Source organism: Poecilia latipinna, unplaced genomic scaffold (genome assembly GCF_001443285.1).
Source record: "Poecilia latipinna isolate Pla-1442-1.1 unplaced genomic scaffold, P_latipinna-1.0 Scaffold90, whole genome shotgun sequence".
NCBI classification, from domain to species: Eukaryota; Metazoa; Chordata; class Actinopteri; order Cyprinodontiformes; family Poeciliidae; genus Poecilia; species Poecilia latipinna.
The window spans coordinates 286,113-307,878 of record NW_015112706.1 but is presented as its reverse complement, the minus strand read 5'-3'; the positions used below and the strand labels follow the sequence as shown (position 1 = coordinate 307,878).

At 35.7% G+C, this 21,766-nt stretch overlaps 2 protein-coding genes and 1 long non-coding RNA gene across 6 annotated transcripts in view; 1 reads left to right on the top strand and 2 right to left on the bottom strand.

The window, feature by feature from the left end:
- Positions 1-2,695, bottom strand: part of pdzd11 (PDZ domain containing 11) — a 15,294-nt gene extending 12,599 nt beyond the window's left edge. Inside the window, exons 1-2 of one of the 2 annotated variants that reach the window (XM_015023843.1) lie at positions 2,587-2,695; positions 2,145-2,252 (exon numbers count right to left, since the gene is read on the bottom strand). In XM_015023843.1, coding sequence (XP_014879329.1) covers positions 2,145-2,237 — 93 coding nt within the window. In that variant the 5' untranslated portion in view covers positions 2,238-2,252; positions 2,587-2,695. The remainder of the gene's footprint in view (positions 1-2,144; positions 2,253-2,586) is intronic. The other variant, XM_015023850.1, reaches the window with a different exon arrangement.
- An 8,666-nt stretch (positions 2,696-11,361) lies between these two features.
- The window catches only part of gdpd2 (glycerophosphodiester phosphodiesterase domain containing 2), a 20,802-nt gene continuing 10,397 nt past the window's right edge, over positions 11,362-21,766 (top strand). For 2 of the 3 annotated variants that reach the window (XM_015023750.1, XM_015023743.1), the window contains exons 1-7: positions 11,362-11,549; positions 15,491-15,641; positions 18,395-18,498; positions 18,605-18,698; positions 18,783-18,842; positions 18,926-19,024; positions 19,928-20,018. In XM_015023750.1, coding sequence (XP_014879236.1) covers positions 15,558-15,641; positions 18,395-18,498; positions 18,605-18,698; positions 18,783-18,842; positions 18,926-19,024; positions 19,928-20,018 — 532 coding nt within the window. In that variant the 5' untranslated portion in view covers positions 11,362-11,549; positions 15,491-15,557. The remainder of the gene's footprint in view (positions 11,550-15,490; positions 15,642-18,394; positions 18,499-18,604; positions 18,699-18,782; positions 18,843-18,925; positions 19,025-19,927; positions 20,019-21,766) is intronic. The other variant, XM_015023758.1, reaches the window with a different exon arrangement.
- The window catches only part of LOC106940962 (uncharacterized), an 11,542-nt gene continuing 11,177 nt past the window's right edge, over positions 21,402-21,766 (bottom strand). The window contains exon 3 of the long non-coding RNA XR_001423230.1: positions 21,402-21,412. This is a non-coding gene — a long non-coding RNA (uncharacterized LOC106940962). The remainder of the gene's footprint in view (positions 21,413-21,766) is intronic.

Sequence of the window (21,766 nt, the reverse complement as noted above, 5' to 3'; positions counted from 1 at the left end):
GTAAGACATAGTGGGGCTTTTGGGGATAAAAAGAAAGTAAGACACTGTCTTACTTTCGGGGAAACACGGTAATGAGTTCAACAGCTTTCAGATGCAATGATAACTGAAGACATCTTCATATTTTCAGTCAAAGATTAAAGTCAGTTGACTTCTAAATACTGACCTGAAGCAGCAAAGCAAATATTGCTTCCTGTGTGTCAGGTCATAAAACGTCGCTCCTGCCTTTGGTTTGTCTGCATTTCAACATTTTGAGTTTTCTTTCTAAGCTGAAACTGTCAATTTATAAACCAACAACGAGTATCTTTGATATATTTCCTTCCCACTAAATGAAAGGTTTGTTTTAAACACGTCTTCATGGTAGAAGACCCATTTAAAAGTTAACTTTTATTTCCAAGTTGACGGAGAAACTTGTCTTTCAGATGATATACTGTTGAATTTTAGGAACTGATGCTTCCCTGCTACTGGTTCAAATCAACCTTATTTCAGTTCACTTCAGTATTTTTATTTGACTAATTTAATAGCTTATGCTTTTCTCCACTTTAATTTTCCTTTAAATTACAAGTGGACTCATGCAAAATGTAATTTAACTGAATTTGTGGAGCTCCAGGCCTTTTTTATGTTTCAAAACAAAGATTTTCTGTAATTTTGTAGTAAATACTTGGACATAAATTACAAAAAAAAAAAAAAAAAACAGCAACACTGTATACAAAGAGATAGAAGGTAATAAAACTCTTATAAAGGAAATAAAAATAAAAAGTTTTGATGTGTTTACATGTAAATTAAATAAATTTGTCATAAGGTTCTTCTTCAATAAAACATCCTTATGCTATATCGTATACGTTGGGAAAATGGCGTTGCTGCTGATGGTTAATGTCACTGCCCTCCTGTCAAGGAAAATAATTGTGGCCTGGACAGTAAATAATCTGCATGTCCTTTTCCGATCTTCAGATCCCTAATTATTCCCCAGGGGCTGTAATTGTAGCTGGCCATGCTCTGGTAAAATCAGAAACCAGTTATTTTCTTTCGGTTCAGCAGCTGGGCGAAGGGCTACTTTTTAAACCAGTACTGTAAAATTAGCTCTTGGCAAAATTCTGTATCCTACCGTTTCTATGGGCTCCTACACTTTTTTCTTACTTACAAGAATGACAGATTTGGCAGTTTGCAAATATTTCAGATTGGAAAAGACAAGCAAGTCTTTGAGTTAAAGACTTCATCCATCACTCTTTATAAGGTTAACAGAGTTAACAGCTAGCAAAATTACAGCTAGCAATACATGAGGGAAACATCTGTTAAATAAAGTACTCTAGCCACAGCTGATCTAATCAGCTTGTTACACTTGTCTCACTGCATGANAAAAACGAAAAGGACAAAGNCGTTTAATATTCTGCACAATAAGCACTTAGGAACTACTACTAAATTTAATTGTAATTCTGTTACATAATTTTATTATTAATTTTCACAAACAGAAGAAAAGGCATCACAGATTTAAAAACTGAGTTTAAGATAATAAGTGTGCAGTTTTAGGTTAGGATTTGTATTGTGTGTGTGATATTTTATCCTGACATGTTGTTTTGCTGTCTTTTAAATTGTTTCATGTTATTTAAGGTCCATCTGGGGACATGCATTGCAAACCAGTTAATACTTAACATTTGTCTCCATGCAAATAAACAAAGAAAACAAGTAAAGTAAAAGAGTTGTAGTTTTAATAAAAAACATATTAGTATTTTAACATGGCACAATAAGCAAATAAACACTCAATTTGGAACTTCTTGAAGTACAAACTGTGTACTATTAAAGTTTTTAGGCATGAAGGAAAACCAAAACTGTGTTTTTATAACATCCTTCTTTTAACCTTTTTTTATTATTGCTAGTATGTTATATTCTTTCAGAAATGAAATTTTGTATTTTTATTAATCGCAAGTCATAATCATCTAAATGAAACACGAATAAACGCTTGAAATATACCACTCTATATGTGAAATGAATCGATGTGACAAGATGACCAACATAAATTAACTTTCTAACGTTATTCAAATTTACTGACAAAAACACTACGAAACTAAAGTCTTGTGTTTATTGCGGTCCACAGATCTTCCTTCCCCTACAGACGAGATTTGAAGAGAACAGTTTATGTCTCGTCTTACCTCCTGAGGAGGAATCCAAGCCGGTGGGTTTTCATATGAAGGCAGGAAAACCACTGGGAGCTGGTAGTCATCATAAGGAATCTTCTGATCCATCGTTCATTTAAACTCCTATAGAAACACAAGTTCATCAATACTTAACGTTCACTGCTCATTTCGACCTTACCACTCAGAAACACCTCGAAAGGAATCCGCACTATATTAAGTTAAGCATAGTTCAGTAAAACATCTTTTATGTCTTATTAAAAACAACTGAAAACTCATATCAGTTAGCAGTTGCTACAAAATAATGCTAACTCAAGCTATTTCGGCTGGATAAACCAACTTTTCAACACGTTTCAACCACGTCTTCAATGTCTAATCTTTACCTCAGCATTGTTACCCAAATTATTTACAGCATATTTAGAACAAATACGAAAAGAGAAAGATGTAGAGTTTCTATTACCTGCCTGGTAACTAACAGTTTGCACTTCTTCTCCTGCGCCACTAGAGGAATCCAGCTCGTTGTCGCCACCCACTGCCAGGAATCATTATCGTCATCTTTTTCTTGGTATTAAACTGTGAACCACAAAGAAAACCTTTTCTAAAAAGTTCTGATTTTATAAATAACGAAAAGAGACGTCCTCCTATAAAATTATTAGAATTTAAACTAAGTAACTCAGCTGTACTTTTGCTAAAGAGACTTACACTGAAGAATATGTCTTCTTGACATTCAATAATAGCATACTCTACTGTTTCTTGTGATCAAACTCCGAGTTGTGTAGTATGCTTTACTGTTCAATTCATACTACAATTTAAACTTGAACTAAATCTAATATAGTCTTTCATCTTTCTCCTTAAATTGTCCCACACACCCACTGTTCCTTTTAATAGAATAATATATCTTATTGCCGGGAAGTTTTACTCCTCTCTTTTAAAGATTTTTAAATTTCCTCTCATCAGACCAGATTTTTTTAAGACAGTCATAAATCTGTCCTTGTTTTTTCAACACAATCCTCCGTGTTTTTTTTTTGTTTGTTTTTTTTCTGTTTTTGCATATTATTCCACCCATATTCCCGAGAAACACAGTACAAGTTCAGTCAAACATTTCCTGAAAATGACAACTGCTCTTTTGTTTAGCTTCCTGGAAAAATCAACAAATAAAAGAGGGATGGTTTGCAGACATGAGGGGAAGTGTTGACATTTTAAGTACATTTTCTTGTGTGACTTTCCTCATAGTTTAATGCCACACCTTGTCATTCCTCCAGTTAAGAAATTCCAACTGTTTGTGTATTTTCTTTCCCCAACGTCTTGCCAGTACACCGTCTAAATAATGATGATGTGCATCATTAAATGAGGCAACAGTATGTTGCATGAAATCCTGTCTAATGATCGTTGAGAAATTCAGGGAAATTGGAGCTGTGATGGTCAGTCATAAAGGTGCTACCTGAGACAGTGCTCCTTTGTGGACCTAGTAAATATATGCAGTACAATAAATGATATGTAGAACCAAGAAGGATAAAAAGCTCATTTTCCTTATATTTAAGTTTTAGATAAGTGTTTTTGAGGTTTATACAGCTCTTTTCTGAAACTCCTGAAACTATTTTTTTAGTTTTAGTGCGAATGCCTGCAGCAGCGTCTGGATCAGCTGCAGCGACTCATTTTTTGGCCTACACTTAGATGCAGCTCAACCTGACAACAATTTTGTCAAAGGTTAATGATGCTGTTCATACTTAATTTTCTGAAATAAAAATATAGCTACAGTCATCCTGATTAATACAGTTTCAGATGTGTATCTTTAAATAGCAGATGTTTAACTGTAAAATAGGAATTTATGTCTCACCTTTTAAAAAACTATCATACTTCTGATGTTTAATGAGATAAAAAAGGAATAAGTGAAGACTAGACTGTTTCATCTCATATTTCACTTTCAGCTTCCTGGTCATGTCACTCAGCTTCTCTAACAGGAAGTAAGAATTAATTTGGTCAGTATCTGTTAGTTTTATGAACTGGTTTCTGTTTGCCTTCATGGTTTCTTATGTCGTCTTGCATAATGGTTGATCGTCTTTCAGTACCAACTCAGACCCTGTCCTGGTTTGCTGCATTTATTTAGTTCTGCTTTTTAATCTCCCATCACACCTGTTTCAGATTAGCTTATCTCTACACCTGTCCTGCATGTAGGGGTTTATTTCCACCTCTATAGTTTTTTTATTTTACTCCTTGGCTTTGTGTTTAGTGCCTGTTGGTTGTAAGGAAAAGCGGTTAAGATTTTAACTGGTGTGTTTGGTTTGGATCCTGTTTTATTATAGTTTAATTTCCTTGATTATCAGTTTGCTTGTTTTCTTTATGGGAAACTCAGTAAGTCCTCGATGTTTGTTTAATTAAATATTGTCTGGGATTTTACTTGCATTTACATTGAGAATTAATTCATTTCAAATTCCTGTGTTTGGACATTACTGTGTTCAGTAATGAGCTCAAATATAATTCCAGTCTTCATTTGAGTTTTTTTTTTTAAATAATTAAATGTAATTAAAGATAAAATTGAGACTAGAAAAATTACAGATGTGCACTCAATTATTTATGGATTCATTGATTTGTAAGCACTTTATTTGATTTCACAAATGTGTAAATAAGCCCCAAATTGGTAATTCCAAAGGTCAATTTACTGATTTTAGCAGCGGGTTTTTCTGAGTGGCAGTAATATTAATTAGTTTAATATTAGTTTTGGGGGTCCAAGCAGCTGCAGCCTGATGGAGAATTTGTGGAGGAAATTAAAGATTAGGGTGATGGAAACCAAACTCAGACTTGGAGTTTATTAAACATAAATCATCAAAACACCAGAGGATACAAGTAAAATACTAGTCAGCAATAAAAAAGAAGGGTTTAATCAGTTTAAAGCCTAAATAAACTTTTTGTTAGATTGTTCCAAAAAAGATAGAAATATCTTAATTTAGAATTTAAAGGTAAATGGACTTTTTTTCTGACATGATATCCCACTTTTATTGTCTCATCTTGTTTGGAGACATCTTTTTCATTTCCTGTCAGAAACTGCCTGATTAAATATAAATAGCTTTAAACCTAAAATATGCCGGAGGTACAAAAATATTTGGCCTCCCTTGTTATAAACCCTGATGCGAAGCAGATGGTCTAAACATGCATGGTTGTGCCTCTAAACTCCACTTCTACATGTTGCAGCTGGTCCAGTTACTATGAAACTGTTTTTTTATTTATGTTATTATTTTCCAAACCGTCACTTCAACTGCTCTTATAGGATTGTGTTTTGTGCACTGCGTTTTCAAATCAGTTCAGTTGTTTCGTTAAAAGCATATTGTTAAAAAGGAAAAGAAAAGATTAAACATTTTGAAGCAGAGGTTTTGCAGAAGTCTAGCGGTTCTCCGTTTTATTTTTGTGGTTCGGATCTCAGCAGTTCAAAAAGTTCATTCAGATTGTGTAAAGAGTTGCTGTCAAATGGATCTGTGAGGATGCTGGTAGGTTGTGACATTTGTTTCAGGTTCCTCTGAAATGTTTGGGGTTCATTTCTGGGAAAATAAAATTATATTAAAACATTTTAAAATAGCGTTGCTGGAAAATAATATCTCAGATCTTTCAGCAGTGGGAAATGAGCAGGAAATAAAAAAACATATTGCATAAAGGGCAAGTTGGTACTTTGACACCTGAAGAAGGATCTTATCAGCCTTTCTATTTAATTTTCACATTGTTTTCATTACGTTTGTGCATTCCAATGTCTTGAATGCATCTTCATTGATGTTCCTGTTAAAAAAGGTTGTGGGTTTACTTTTACATTACAACGCTACACGTTCCTGGGTTCTAAACTAGACAATGGAGGTGATCTCAAGTTTGCTTTTCATTTCTGAAGCTATTCTGTGGAGCATCTCGTCTTTCTGTGAAGAATCTAGAAATCTCTAATGGACTCTTACTGCCTCAATTTTACATGGGTTTAATTCTTGTGAATGTAGGCGTAAAGCTGCCACCCAGCCAAAAGAAAGTCTTGTCAAGTTCTGACATGAAACTTGTTTTGATCACACAAGATGTTCGCTTATTTATTTATAAACATATCTTCAGCGTATTCCAGCGTGGGACCCCCAACTATGCATGCACACACACACACGCACACACACGCATATGTGTATATATAAATCTAAATATGCCTGAGGTACATTTTAGATTTAGATTTAGATGACCTAAGATATTTTAAAGTTGTTTAAAAAACAAAAAACAAAAAACCTTTGATAACAGCAAGGGAGGCCAAATGTTTTTGTACCTATCATTCTGTCCAGTTTATGACATTATAAAGTTGATGATGTTTTTGTTCTTTGTTGCTCTGAAATGGGAAAAATGTATGACAAAAACCTATTTTCAGAAGATTCTTTAAGAATCAAGAATAACTGAAACAGAACCCTTCTGACAACATGTTGGGAAACGTTACCTCCCACCCCTAATCTAAGGGAAACTAGAAACACAAAAATATAAAGCTTAGGAGGCTACAGTTACATTCCTTGAACATGTTCATTACATTTTTTTATTTTTTACAGAAAATTATTCTTAGATAATGAGACTTCAGTCTGGTCCGTTCTGAGTTTATTTCAGAATGAGCTGTTCAGGGCCGTTTTCTCACTTTAGATCCAAAGACGCTGCTGCTGGCCATGCCCCAAACTCAACGTTTACAATTGCTGCAAACAGATTTGCAATTGGTACATCTTTGAAAAGCAGATGTACGTACGTTGCCTTAGGAGATATCATGTGACTGGGGTGGCATTGAACACCTTTGGTATTAATTTAGATAGCACAAGTGGAATCCAAGGTTATAGGAAAGTAGAAGACAAAGACTGACATGATTTATGGTTAAGGTTTCCTGATAAAACAATGAACGTGACATGCACACCCCTGGAGAGCACAGCCATGTTTTTGTAGCAGTTTGTGAGTGGAACATGTCAAACAGGAAGAGCAGCAATGTAGAATCTGATAGCACGTCCACTTTTACCAGCATATGCACATTGGAATAAAATCAGTTTGTGAATAATTATTCCAAAATACTGGACTTTTAAAAACACTCAAAGTTATGAAGCGGATCTTTGTAGCTTGAGCTGTATTAGGAATGCACTTCTGCTTTAGGCTCCTCTTCTGTAAGCAGCTCTTGAATCTTAGTGATTTTCAAGTCTTGATCAAATTGTTTAAAACTCGTAAGTTGTTAATGATTTATTGCCTCTTATTAATTAATTCCCAGACTATTCTCTACTTTTGCTAGTTAGTCTACCGCAAAGACAACTTACACAATATGTAATTGCGCAACAGCTTTTGTAACTGTTTTTTTATATATATATATTATTTTAGTGTAAAAGTTGTATTAGGACTGCATGAAAAACAATTCAACTCTTCATTTCCCTCTGTCATTAAAGGAGGATCAAATGTAGGCAGAAGAGGAGCAGAAATAAAGGCATTAAATTGACAAAAAGCAGTTTACAAAAACAAAGTTCAAGGCTGAAAATCCAGAGATGTGCACTGAAGATAATGCTAAATAGGTTTAAAAGCAAACCAGGAGTAGTATCAAGCAGTGTAGAGCAGAATGAACAGATGAACCAGGAAAGGAACAGCTGTGAAAAAGAACAAACAGATTGGGAGAAGATGACTATTAGTCAAGGAAACGTAGGAATTAATTATAATTGCAACACTAAATATGTCAAGCCTTTTTAAACAATAATCCATAAAGTTCAGAAGTGATTTGAGAAGACCACATTAGCCAAAGCACAAACACCTGTAGATAGTGACAATGTGCAATGAGCTCTGAAGGAGTAATTGCTACGTAGCCTGGCACCAGTCACAGAACAAAAGAACTAGATTCAGCTAATGCGCAACTCCATTCCAGAGAAGAAACTCAATCACTCACTTTTCCGCTTCTATGAGCATTAGCTTCTTCTCTTACCTGAGCTAATATTTCAGCTTTTAACACTCTATTATTCCTGTGCAGAAATAGAAGCAAATGACTCACCAAATATGCAACTATATACGAAGGTAGCCGTAGTAAAATAAAAATAAATAAAAATTAGGCCAGTTTTTTTCCAAGGAATAACTGGGGTTTTCCTCCTCTCTGTTCTTTCATTCTTTTGTTAGTTGAGTTTATTAATTATTGATCCATTTACTTGTATTTATTTGCCAGATTTATCAAAAACATTGGAGATATGCACAAAGATGTTTGCATTCTTTACTATTAGCGACTTTCAAACAAGGTTGTTGAGCAGCTGAATAGGGAAAGGTCACGAACTTCCTCCTTCGCATTGCAACATCCACGTAAGAACAAACAGTTCTTTGCCTGAAGAGCTTTTCCGTCTTCTGATTTAATCAATGGGCACGGCTGAACTTTATTCAGATAAGCAGTTACAATAACATGTCCATTTTCAAAGTGCTCATACAGAACAGTCTTTGCTTTTACACATCCAGCACCATCAGACATATGGTGGTAGCTTTTGACCAGTCCATTGGTCAAAAGCTACCAATGGCTTTGGTAGCTTTTGACCAAAGCCATTGGTCAAAAGGGCATTAGATTAGGGCAATCTAATGCCCTAATCTAATGCATTAGGGCATTAGATTGCCCTAATGCAGGCAATCTTCAGGATCACCAGTCTTTGAGTCAATGACCTGATCAAATGAGCACATAAAGGCCTGGAAATGAAGCGGATCGCCATCAAAAGGTTAAATGTCTCTTTTGGGTAACAAAGAGAGACTTTGTTGACGAACCAACATGAAAGTTAATTTATTTTGTTTCTCCATGATGGATAACAGATTTTCACTGGTTGCTGAGTGAGCAGCTTGCTGCAGAGGCATATGTGATATTGTTCTGCTTTCAGGATGAGAAAGCCCCAGAAAAAGAGGTGCAGACGTTTTCTTTGTCACATTTAGTTGCACTGTTTTTATTTGAAGCTCTGCATTGTCATTAACTGCACTTCTCCTTTTGGAACAAAAGTATTTGCATTAAGACTTTCAACAGCATTTCCTTTTGTTTTAAAATATGATTCTATTCCATTCGATTTCCATGAAACTGAGCTTTGCACTGCAGATCCAGTTTTCAGCACTTTTACTTTTGCAGCAGTTGCAGCTATTTCTGCTTCCAGTTGAAGCTGTTCTTTCCTTTTCCTCAGTCGTTCCTCTTGTTCTTCAATAGCATGTTTTTCTTCGGGCATATTGTGACGTGTGAGCAAGGCAGCCATTTCAGCTTCTGCCCTGAGACGTGCAGATGATGTTGATGATTCTTTGGAGCTTGACCTGCTTCCTTGAACACTGTCAGATGGCAGCACATCATCATGAATGTCATTGTTTCAATTATTAGCAGATAATTGAGGTTCCATTTGCTCTTGAACCTCCACTCCTCCTCCTAACAGAGTTTCCTGTGACTCTAACATGTCAGAGGATGGCCTGCTTGAGCATTTACAGCAAATCCTGCAGAGTTAAATCAACACTATGCCGAGTCTATTTGGTCCTTATCAGAATTGGTGCTAATTTAAATCTTTCCAGAGTTATTTCAACAAGAAATTAATTTTAACATTTGAAAAAGTTATAACTACTCAAACTATTGTTGAAATAACTCTGTAAGAGTTAAATTAATGCCAATTCTGAAAGGGACCAAGTAGACTCGGCGTAGTGTTGATTTAACTCTGCAGAAGTTGTTTCAAAAAGTCACATTTCAACATCCTCAATAAACCCCTTATTATATTTAGTGATGCTTGAAAACCATGTATTTTGTTTATCTTTCTCATTAAGTGGAATTAAAGGCAGCAGAGATTCATGCGATACACACTGGCATCATCGAACAGGTGTGTCAACTCATCCAGCTGTGATTTTACTTGTGAATAATTTTTATCATCTGTCATTAGCTTTTAAAGAGATGATATTACACCTTTCATTTTCTTTACATGCTTTTCCCGCTCTCTTTGGATACTTTCAATTTTATTTGCGAGAGCTTCCTCGGTGAGAACGATCGTTCTTTTATCCGTTTCAGGTTTTCTCGACAACAGATGCAGCAGACGATGATCCCTCATTTTATCACTTATTTTAATCCAAAATAAAGGAAATCCTTAAACTTCACTGAACGCACGCAGAGTCACAGAACACAACAACTTCAGAACCAAACTGCGTTTAAAAGAGCACAGCACCAAACATTCAGGTTACATACCACTGTCGTCTTCTACTTCTCTGTCAAGCGATCCTCTTTTGCTGGTGCAGTGGCGGTGGCGTTCCAGCTGTGCGAGAAACTTCTTTGTCCATTTTTTGCTGACAAATATTAAAGGCTGTAAAACGAGGTCACTGAGCAGCTGAATAGGAGAATCATTGTTGACGCACCACCTAGTCAAAACGTAAATCCAAGCTGCAGTTAAGATGGTTTTAGTTTCATCAATATTGTCAATATCCAAGGCGGAACATCGGTGTCCAAAAGCAGAATAAAAACGGATTCGCAGGTGATCAAAGACAAAAAGTCATACAAGCTTAAAGTGGTCAGCAAAATTACTCACTCCACTCATTGAAGTCACCAGTGATCTACAAGCACCACGTGATCCACTCCTATCCACTACATTTACTTTTGTCATTCAGAAAGAAAATGAAACAAAAGCTTTTCCTTTAGCAGTTGTTGGATCAGCGACCATTCAGTTTGGAGAGTGACTCACAGTAACTTGAATTGGTACAAGTGATCAAATTTCCCATTAGTATTTCATAAAGAGATTTTATCTGCAGGACAGTATGCTGCCTAACAGAAGAGCAGCAGTGGTTTGATTGTTTGACTCCTCTCTTTTCCCGGTGAGGTGGGATGTGTGTGGTGGACACAGGTCGCCAGTCCGTCACTGGGCAATAAAGAGACACACAGGACAAGCAACCAAGCACACACACTCACACACGCCTAAGGACAATTTAGAAAAAAACAGTTACCTTAACGTTATGTCTTTGGACTGACCCGGGGAGAATCCAAGCGTTGACATTCAATGCAGAAATACATCAGGTCGGGTTTAGAACCGATGACTTTCTTGCTGCTTTTAAGTAAATGTTGCTTTTTTTTAAAGCAACATTTACAACATTTCAAATTAAATAAGACCTTTATTTTTTTTTTTATATACCGACACTTTAAAATAAAAGTCATTTTCACAAACCTAAATACGGGTTTTGAAAGCATCTACCTGCGCAGCGCACATGGATCCTCCCACTCACTCTCTCTCTCTCTCTCTCTCTCTCTCTCTCTCTCTTTCTCTCTCTCTCTCTCTCTCCTTCCCCCTCCGAGCCCCCACATTCATTCATCAGGACCAATTTTCATTCAGCCCACGCATCAAGACTGCATTCAAAAAGATGCGAGAAGCGAAGCAGAGATGTAGAGGAGCCAAACGGAGCCGGGATCCGAAAAAGAACGCGTGTTTGTGAACCGGATTGAAGGTCTGTGTGTCACTCGTGGTTTCATTTCGGTAATAGAGGGTTAGGTGGAAACATTGCGCGTGGTTTTAATCCTCTTTGAGAAGCATGATTAAGTGGTTAGATTAGAGGGGTTTGTCTCCATGATGCAGCGGAGAGAACCTTTAATCAGATGTGCACATTTGTTCGCCATAAAGTTAACAGGCTGAAGCCAAATGGTTTTATCAGTCTGGTCTTATATACTATTTTTGTTTCCTTTTATATGTCTTTTTGTATTTATGTGAACACAAAACACTTAACTCTGAACAATACTTAATACATTTCTAAAAATATATTGAACAGTACAAAAAGAAGAAGAGTTAGGGGGTACAATAAAGTTTGTAAATAAAATATAAATTGTATCTACAAATTTTTTTATTTGTACATACAAATACACATACAAATTTAGTTGAGTTTGCCAGTAATACTTCTCAAATAAAAAGATTAAATTAAAGTACAAAAATTATGAGAAAATGATAAATCTCAGCAGTGACAAAATGTTAGAATTGTAGATTTTATTGCTATTTTTAGGCTTTTTAGATGGAAAAGTATAAAAGGAGTTTTTATGGTTAATAATTAAAATAAATAAAAGGTCACCTTGTTGTTAAAGGTTTTCCAAGTAATGCAATAAAAAAGGGGAGAAGGAAATAGTTGCTGGAGGTTAAAATTTAACAGTGAATGAATTTGAAAAGGTTTCTAACAATGAAGCTTCTCTTTGAAATCTAAAAATGGGTCATCGGTAAAGAAGAGTTGAAATGTTTTGACCTATATAAAGTATTTGTAGATGTTTGGTGAAAAACATCTTGAGTAAGCAAAGGCAACAAATACTTAAACTTTCATCTATTTTGTGGCATTTATTGTGATAACAATTAAAGTTAAAAAATGTTAAGAAATTCATCACACTTTCTTTTTAGAAAAACATACATTTAGTTGTGGCTCAGTGACATATCGCATATCAATCACCAATCAAGTTTATTTATATGGCACATTTTAGCAATGAAGTTTGTAAATAAAATATAAATTCTATCTACAATTTTTACATAGAAATAGTAGTTCAAAGTGTTTCACATCATAAAAACACAAAATTACAAATATATGCAGAGGGTACAATCCTCAAAACGTCCTTTGCTTCATCGTCTTTCCCTTTGCTCTCCTGTCCACGCAGCTGCTGTTGAAAAAAAGTCTACTACGGCCACAAAACCTTTTTTTAAAAATAAAAATAAAAACAAAGCAAAACAAAAAAACTTCAAGACAAACAATTTAACATTTTGTCTCTTAAAATAAAACTCAATCTCTATCATATAGGCCCCTTCACCAGTTGGATTAGATGATCTATTTGTTGCTCTAAGCAGCCCAGTAGAATTTTATTTATTCATTTTTCAAGAATATTTATATTTAAATATATTATATTTATATTTAAATATAAATATAAATATATTTATATAAAATATAAATTTATATTTAATTATATTTATATTTAATATTTATATTTATTTTCTCAAGTATTAACAGTGGAGAAGAAAAATGTTTCAAGCAAAAACAGCAACAAACTAAACTATGTCATCAGATTAGTATCACAATTCTTATCACTATAAACTCCTTTGCAGCAATACAAGAACAAAGAAAGATTTCACATTTATTTTAAGGGGGAAGTTGTTTTGCTAAACCTCATTTCGTCTATCCAGCAGTTTAAACCTGACTCTCTAACATCTCTCATTAAGCTCATTTCGAAATCCACAGTTCTTTGAGTACAGGTTGCATGATGTGGTATGAAGTCTTAAAGAAAACTTTGTGAAACAAATTGCAAGTTGTTTCTACATGTGATAATTTACTCTGCCAGAAGGTGGTTATTTTTGTTTTCTATTCTATTTCCCCAACATAAACTGCAAGGAAGAAAGTAATTTTGCAGAACAAATGAACACATAAATTCATAAGTGGGTTACTGTTTTAACAAAGAAGCATATTGTTTTCAGGTAACGATCACATATTTGTGTCCTTTTGTTACCGTGACATAAGCTGTCAAAGTGGTTAGTCTACAGTTCTTGCTCTACTTTCAGCTTAGGTTCAAGACTTCCTGGTTTCACTTGGTATGCAGACCTGCCCCAACAGGTCCCCATTAACTCTAATCTTCCAAATTATTTCTAGCAGTTTTTTTAATGCCTAGGTGTCATTTTAAAATAAATAGAAACAATAATAATGTTAAGTGTAAACATAAGTGCTTTTATTACAGCAAATCTGAATGTGTTTCATTTTGTCATTAATTTTGATGTTAATGCTAACGGCTAATTGTGATCAAAACATGAAGAAATGATTGTTCATCTGTCCTTTGCAAGCTAAATATGAATTTAATTTAGTTTAGTTTGGTTTTTTTAATGAAAACTGATATTTTAGGAGCCCTACTCCGGTGCTCTTGCTCATCATGAATATGTCGGCCTTATCTGGAGGAACTCGACACTTCTCATTGAGGTGACGATCTTACCGTGAACAAAATTCATTTAATACTGATAGTAATAATCTCCGCCCACTTAAATTTGGGCCATTTTCTGTCGACATTTATCCACTCACTGGTCACCAATGGGTAACTGATGTCAATTTGGTTGCATAACTTATTTTATCACGCTGTTGTAAGTACGCTGAAAACAAGCTAGCTTGTCTTAAAACAGCCAGATAAATGCAACCATGGCAACCAGTGAGCAGACTCTTTCTACAGTCAAGTTGCGCGCGCATCTGCTGTGTTTACATACAAATAATTCCAGTTAGTAAATCACTGCAGTTACATCAGTTCGTAATTATACGGGACTTTGTTTTTCCACGAAGCAACGTGTTTAAATATTGTTTAATACTGGCACCAACTATAAAGAGGAAAAAGGTGCTACAAGGATTTAATTTAAAAAAAAAAAAAATATATATATATATAATGTTATCCATTTAGGGGATCAATAAAGTATTATTATTATTATTATTATTATTATTATTATTATTATTATTATTATTTACTTTCAATGTGTATTCTGTCTGTTAATAGGTTTACGTGGCATAAACCTAAAGTAGCCTATAAATCGAAACATTGTAAAATGCTTAGTTACACACATCTTTTACGTGTTTCTGCTCTTACAGTGGTGATGTGTGGATTTCAATGCTATGATGAATGGAATGTGCTTTTGAAGTAATTAAATCTCATAAACCACCAGTAAGGCTTCAACCTTGTTCAGAGCAGCATGCAACATTAAGATGTATCTTTCTTCACTTGATCCTAGCAGCTAAATTTGAAGCCTCAAGTGAAGACCCTGAGGGCTTTAACTGTAAAAACGAAAACCACTCAGGTGAAAAAGAAACTGGCAGAATCTCAAATGAAAGCAGGTCTAGCGAGAAACGGGTCGTAAAACAGTAGTTTTCACAACTGATGCCCTAAATAACTCATTTTAGAGTGACACAACCTGACAGGACCGTTTCCCATGTCCTTTCCTTGTGCGGGCAACCGAAACCTGGCACAACTGAAGGATGCTGAGTCCCAACATGTCGACTATCTTGTTATATGACCCATTTCGAGAAAGGTGATGGACAGCCTAATCCCTTATACACTTTTAGTTGTTTTTCAGGTCCAGCTGTTCTCTGCTTGCAACTTTTTACTCACTGGGAGTTTGTTTCCTGCCTAGGCTATCGGTGCTTGGCTGTGCCTGTCACTGTGACCATTTGTGCTGCAAAAAGCTGGAGTTCTCTCCCAGGCCTGACTGTGCAGCGCTCAGTACCCCATGGTGTTGGCCATTGTAGGCTAGTGACTATACCCTCTTTTGTACACAGACTCCTTTGAGAAATTGCCTTAGCACCCAAAGAACCTCTGCCTCATTTGTTTTCTATCCCCTCCCTCATTGCTCCATGTGCTTGGGGAGATGAATGAGACCAGCCTTTCTTTTCTGTGTTCACAGAAAGGATTATAAGAGTTCCTCCATCCTCCTCCTGGCATTTTCTTCACTGTGAATTTAAAGAGCTGCGATGGCCCTGGGCAGATGTTGCAGAGGTTTCAGCAGAGCTTTCTTTAGCTGCTGTCGGGAGACGCACAGGGACAATGAGAGCAAGGTGCGTATACATAAAGAATTTCAGGTCCAAACAAGCATTTAATTAATTGTCGATCAATGGTTTATCAGATTAAAATGAATTCCAAGCAATTTAGACTTTCTTAGTGTTGTAGTTTCCCACTATCCAGAAGAGGGCGCCGCTGGTCATCCTTAAAGCTGACCAGTTACATACTTTTTTAACAAAAGTATGTAACTTTTGTTAAAAATTATTTTATTTTTTTTTACATATTTGATGAAATATGGTATGAGACAGATAGTCCGAGAAAAAAATCAAGTTCCTCCGCCTTCTTTCAGTGCTCCCAGTGCTAATAAGAAACAACCAATCAGTGTCAGGTCTTATTGCTGTCAATCATCCCCCATGTGGTGCTGCTTATCCCTCCCCCGGCTTCACTGGTAGTGAATGCTCAGGCTAGTTAGTATGGCCACTGACGACAGTGGATAAACAGTTTTCCAGGTACATTAAGTTGTTTCTCTACCATTAGCACATTTAGCAATGAACATAAGATTAATTGACAGCATTAAGACCCTCCTCCTGGCTCTGATTGGTTGTTTTTGGTCGGGAGCTGTGTATTTGTTCAGACAGCAACAGTAGCTCAGGGTGAAGATTGATCTTTTCACAGATTCTCTGTTTCATCACAAACCGTCACAACATGACAGCAGTTTTAACATGTATGTAAAATAAAACATGTTTTTATAAAAGCTGCGTACTGCAGCTTTAAGTGGACTCAGTTGATATAGGAATAAAAATGGTAACGGCATACCAGAACGGAAAAGTGAAATGGTCCAGTCTGGTGTGGGATACATGATGCACTTTATGCGGTTCTGTTTTGAAATAAACACTTGATTCTCTTCTGCATGGAGCTACATTAGCATGCTATGAAAATTTGCCCTTTATGTCATGGAAAGAAGGTCGGACCTCTTCCTACAAGACAAAACTCGGGTTTTTGAGAAAATAGCTGCTTATCAATTAATTGTTAGTCGATAGAGAAGGTCAGTCAACAGTAATTCAGTAAAAAAAGAAAGAAAAAGAAATGATGAACGGATGTATTTATTATTATTATTATTATTATTATTATTATTATTATTAGCTTTCTCTACCAACCACTCAAAGTGCTTTACACGAGAGACACATTCGCCTAGTTGCATGCACAAACCGAGACTTGTTTATGCTGCAGACCAGTGGGTAACTTGGCTTTAAGTGCCTTGCCCAGGGCCACATTAAAATGTGGCACAAGAAAGAAGCTGGAATCAAAGCCACATATTCAAGATCTCAAGCAGCTACACTTCCCTTTGAGCAACAGCTGCACCACAGTCAAATTCACAGTGATATATTTCATGTTCTTGTATCTCTTGAATTTGATTATGGCTTACAGCTAATGAAAACTCTGCCATTTCAGGCTTCTTTGGCATGAATTACTGCAGGCCTGGGGCCCTGCTGGAGTGGTGAGGAAGCCCAGGTTGTTTCAACAGCAGCTTTTCTGCATTGTTAGGTCTGGTGTTTCATCTTCTTGTTGACAATACTCCATTGCTAGCTGATCAAGAACTGTGATAGTTCCAACAGGTATTGGCATCTTTGGCAGTGTGGGCAACTGCTAACTCCTACTGGAAAACAAAATCAGCATAAAGCTTGACAGAAGAGGGAAAAGTAAAGAATTTTTAGTAAAACAAGTGGATTAAAGTCAGCAGATTAAATGTCTAAGAAGGAAAAGTCCTATTGAGCATGATGGAGCTTGGATTCTGTGTCCAGGACAATGATTTCTTTAAATCTTACATTTGGACCTTTGTGCAGCAGTCGAGTCGGTTTTGTGATGTTGCCTCTGGTTCAGGAGACGTATAACTCAAAGAATGCAACAGCCAGTTTCATGGATGTGTCAGTGTGTGGTGGATCCTCAACCACTTAATTCAGCTAAAAAGTCCATATCTGATGCATCTGTCCTGAAACTCCAAACTCACATTTGGTATTTGTCTTTTTTTAACCACATTTTTTCCTTCCACCTAACTTTCCATAAATATACTTTCATATAGCACTCTGCAGTCTCATTTATTTTATTTTATTTATGGTAATATTCTAATTGTTTGCTGAACAAATTATTGGGTTTTTAATAAAAACACTACAGAAGTAAAAGCTTGAAATATAGAGAATCTGAATGGCTTTCCCCTTTTAAATTTTTAAATAAGTGAAATAAACATTTTTGTTATATTCTAATTTACTGAGTTGCACCTCTGTAAATTAACAGACTTTAACTGTTTTACTAATGTTAAGGATAACTTAAAGTATTGAGCAGAACTTTTATTCCCAGTAACCACAGATTAATAGTCTACAAAAGGCTGAAATCTTCAAAAAAAAATATTACAAATAAGTTTGTCTTCTGTTAATCACATTTTAAATTAAAAACTGTCAGTTTTGCTTGTCAGAGAGTGCTAAAACACTAATAAAGAGGTGATGAAGATGGATGACTAATGGTTCCAGTTTGCGCCAAAAAAAATTAATAAACTTACAAGTCATGACAGGTTTTGCTAGATTTACGTGGAGTACAAAGAGAAGGAGGATGACGATGTCCTATCATTTCCATTGTAAAAGTACAGGTGTGTTTACCTGAGAAAATATAAAGGGTTGTTTTAGTTGAGCTGTCATGGTAAGGAGCACAAAGTCAACAAGGAGAGAATGTTTGAAATCTTTCACCTCATTTACCTGCATGACCTGCATAATTTTTACCTAGAAACCTAACAAATAACGATCTTATCTTTCCACAGTGCTCAACCTGCTGGTGCGTAATGGTCACTGTTATGGCCTTAATTTCCGTCTGCTGGCTTTACATTTGGCTGGTCATCTTCAACGACCGAGATGATTTTAATACGTGAGTGATCACAACAGGAAACCCAGGATCCACTCTTGCTTTTTTGTTTTTAGTGGTGGCTTTTACTCTGTTACCCGAGTCCTAATCTCTTCTGTTCTATTATCAGGCTGTTATTCTCCCTTCTTCACAAGCATATGAACTATTTCATGGTGGCCATGATCATTTTTGCCCTGTTTGCCAGCTACTGCCTTCTGCTGCTGGTGAGAAGCATCATATCAAATTGAATAAAACTGGATTTCTTCAACTGTTTCTGTCTAAACTTAAACATTTTATCTTGATTGCAGCTTTTTGCACTGGTCCAAGTTGTCTTACGAGAAAATCTTGACTTACACTGGATCCACAAGGTAGAACAAACCTTCACTTGTCAACATAGAGTATCAGATTTAATCACAGGACTAACTATCACATTTTCTTTTCTGATATGCAGGCTTTGATATGTGTCGGAGTGGTGCTCATCGTTGCTATGATTGTAGTAATGACCCTTAAACAGCCAGAAGAATGGCATATTGTTCCTCTGTCACTCCAGGTACAGTGAGTGTGTGGCTTGTGAAAGTTGGGGATTCACCCGATCAGGTTTTTTTTTTCTTTGCCTTTTTTCCAATGCCTGTTGTTACTGATATTACATTAACATAAGAGAAGCAATGCGATGTTTCTTGACTCTCTAAGCACCCTTTTATCATTTTACGTTCATGAGACTTGAAAAATTGGCTCAATGATTGTTTCGTAGCTTTTTTTCACACTTTAATGTGCCATATATCCTGTAAAATTTGACAGAAAAATCAGTTCGACAGGGATATAAACACTCTACAATCACCTAGTTGCATAAATATGCACAACCCTAAACTAAAACTTTATTGAAGGTTGATTCATTTCCAGCATACAGTCTTCTTTGATAGAAATCAATCAGACTTATCTGATGTGCGGTTAGTTGTAGTAGTTTTATGTCTTCAGATGAACACAAAGCTGCAGACACTAGCATCTTTTCTCTGTTGTTATATGAGTTCCTGATAAATCAGCTGTACCATATTTCAGGGCTTGCAGATAAAACTTGAGAAGAAGCAAATTTTCTGCTTTATAAACTTAATGCTACAAACAAAGCAGGAAGTTCAGCAGCCAACAGTTTTTCATTTTGAAAGACTGTAAATTACTGTAATTTGTGCATACTGTTTTTAAAATGCAAATATGTTTGAGTATGGCTGGCAAATGCAAATCGACTTCACACTTCAGTTTGCAGTTTTTTTCTCCAAAAAGCCAAAAGGGCATGTATAATGTCTGTCTCACTGAATTTTAAAGCCTACCTTTATTATAGTCATTTACATTTTCCGTTTCTCACTAAATTATTGAAATAGTTTTTATTGCCAAGCACAATGTAGAGGTTTAACTCCAGACTCCAAGCTGGCCCTCTTATATTTTTGTTCTCTCTTTGCAGTACACGGCTCCTTTCTTACAATTCGGTGCTGTTGGAGCCTTGACCCTGCTGAGCTGGTTGGTCTTCCGGACCTTCAACCAGGTCCAGGAAAGTGAGTTTCACATCCGTCAGTAATCAAACACATGATTCATCTGCACCATTGCATAGACTGATTTCATGAGACATAAATTCAGTTGCAGGATTAGTCATTAAATAATTTGTAATAGCTATGAATCATGAAATGACTACTCATGTGAAGGAATGTGAGGACATTATGCAACATTTAGAGCCAGATAAGCTTAAAATGAATTTCAGATCTGCTTTGTAATTACACATTCATTTTGAACTTGTAGTTCAAAATGAATGTAAAGGAAAAGGAAATTAATTTTCTTTAACAGCAACACTCAAATCTTTTACAGCTTCTCCCGTTCTTTAAAAAATGAAGGACAAATGTGGGTGTTTACTTTTAAAGGAATAATACGTTTCATTTCAAAATACATTTCAGTTTGTTTTACTACTTAATCCATATGTACAGTCATTAAAAAAAATTATGACACCAATTTGGTATTCTTTGCTTATCCTCACTTGTTATTGTTACATTTCTTTGTTTTTACCAGAATGAGAAAGAAAGTTGGACACCTGTTTTTTTTCTAGTACATTAGTAAACAAACTGAATAGTCAAACCCTTTTCAGTTATGACAAACAACACAGGAATGGCTGCTTGTGTCAGTTAGAAATACAATAGTAAAAAAAACAGAAATCTCTGTCACAGTTTCATTCTGATGCTGAGCCAAAAGTGACAGCAGGGAGCCAAGGTAAACATGAGGCATTGAGCAACATAGGACAGTACCTCCTTTAACCTGTAACATGAGATTTTAAATAGTGTTTTGATTTTTTATTTTTTTTTGACAATTTGTCAAAAAACATGACATTTTACATTGTGTCATGAAGATTAACTGCTGAACAAACAGCTACCACTTTATACATGCTTAGCAGGTTTTCCAGTGAACAACCTCTCCGTGTCAAACGAAGCTTGTCTTCAGGAGGAGATGAATAAATTGCTATAAAATTATTTGGAAAACCTTCGACTGCAGTTTGAGATCTGAAGAGCTTGACTCTAAAAAGACGCTAAAACTTTTAGCAAGCTTTGTGAACTTCTGTGTTTTTTCTCTAAAATTCAGAATGATTGGTTGGCTTAAACTCATCTATATTTTAGAAACGGGTTTTGTTTGGACATTTAATTTAACAAGCAAGTAGCTTTTGAAAAAAGATTGTGAATACATTTACAGACATGGTAAAAACAAAAAAAAACCTCTATGAATTATAATGATTTACATTTAAATAATCAGGCTTCTAAGTTTTTCAGTCTAAGTCCATTAAAAGTGCCAACTCTGCATTAAATTATCATAATTTACAAAATCATGCAAAGTTGCCACTTTTAATGGACCTTTAATGCAACTTTTAGAGCAACTTTGCATTAAAAGTGTCATTATTTTCTGAATGACACTTCATGACAACTGTCATAGACATTCATAAAGACGTCTTTATGTTCATGGCAGGTGTTATGTCATGTTTATGACAGTGTCATGTCAGTCTTATGCACACCTGTTCAAATAAAGTGTTACCAAAACATTTTCTGGATTCTAAGTTTGTTCTAATTCCTTTTCTGGGTTAAAAGTGAGTACTTCACAGTTTCTAAGAGGAAAGGACACTTTAGGGCAAATGGCAACANTCAGACAAAACAATGGGCAAAACAAAGACATGAGTGAAGGCGGTGACGTCACAGGGCCATGAAACCAGGTGGCTGAGGCTCCTGACATAGTCAGATAGAGGTGTTGTTTATCGACAGCTCCATAGCTC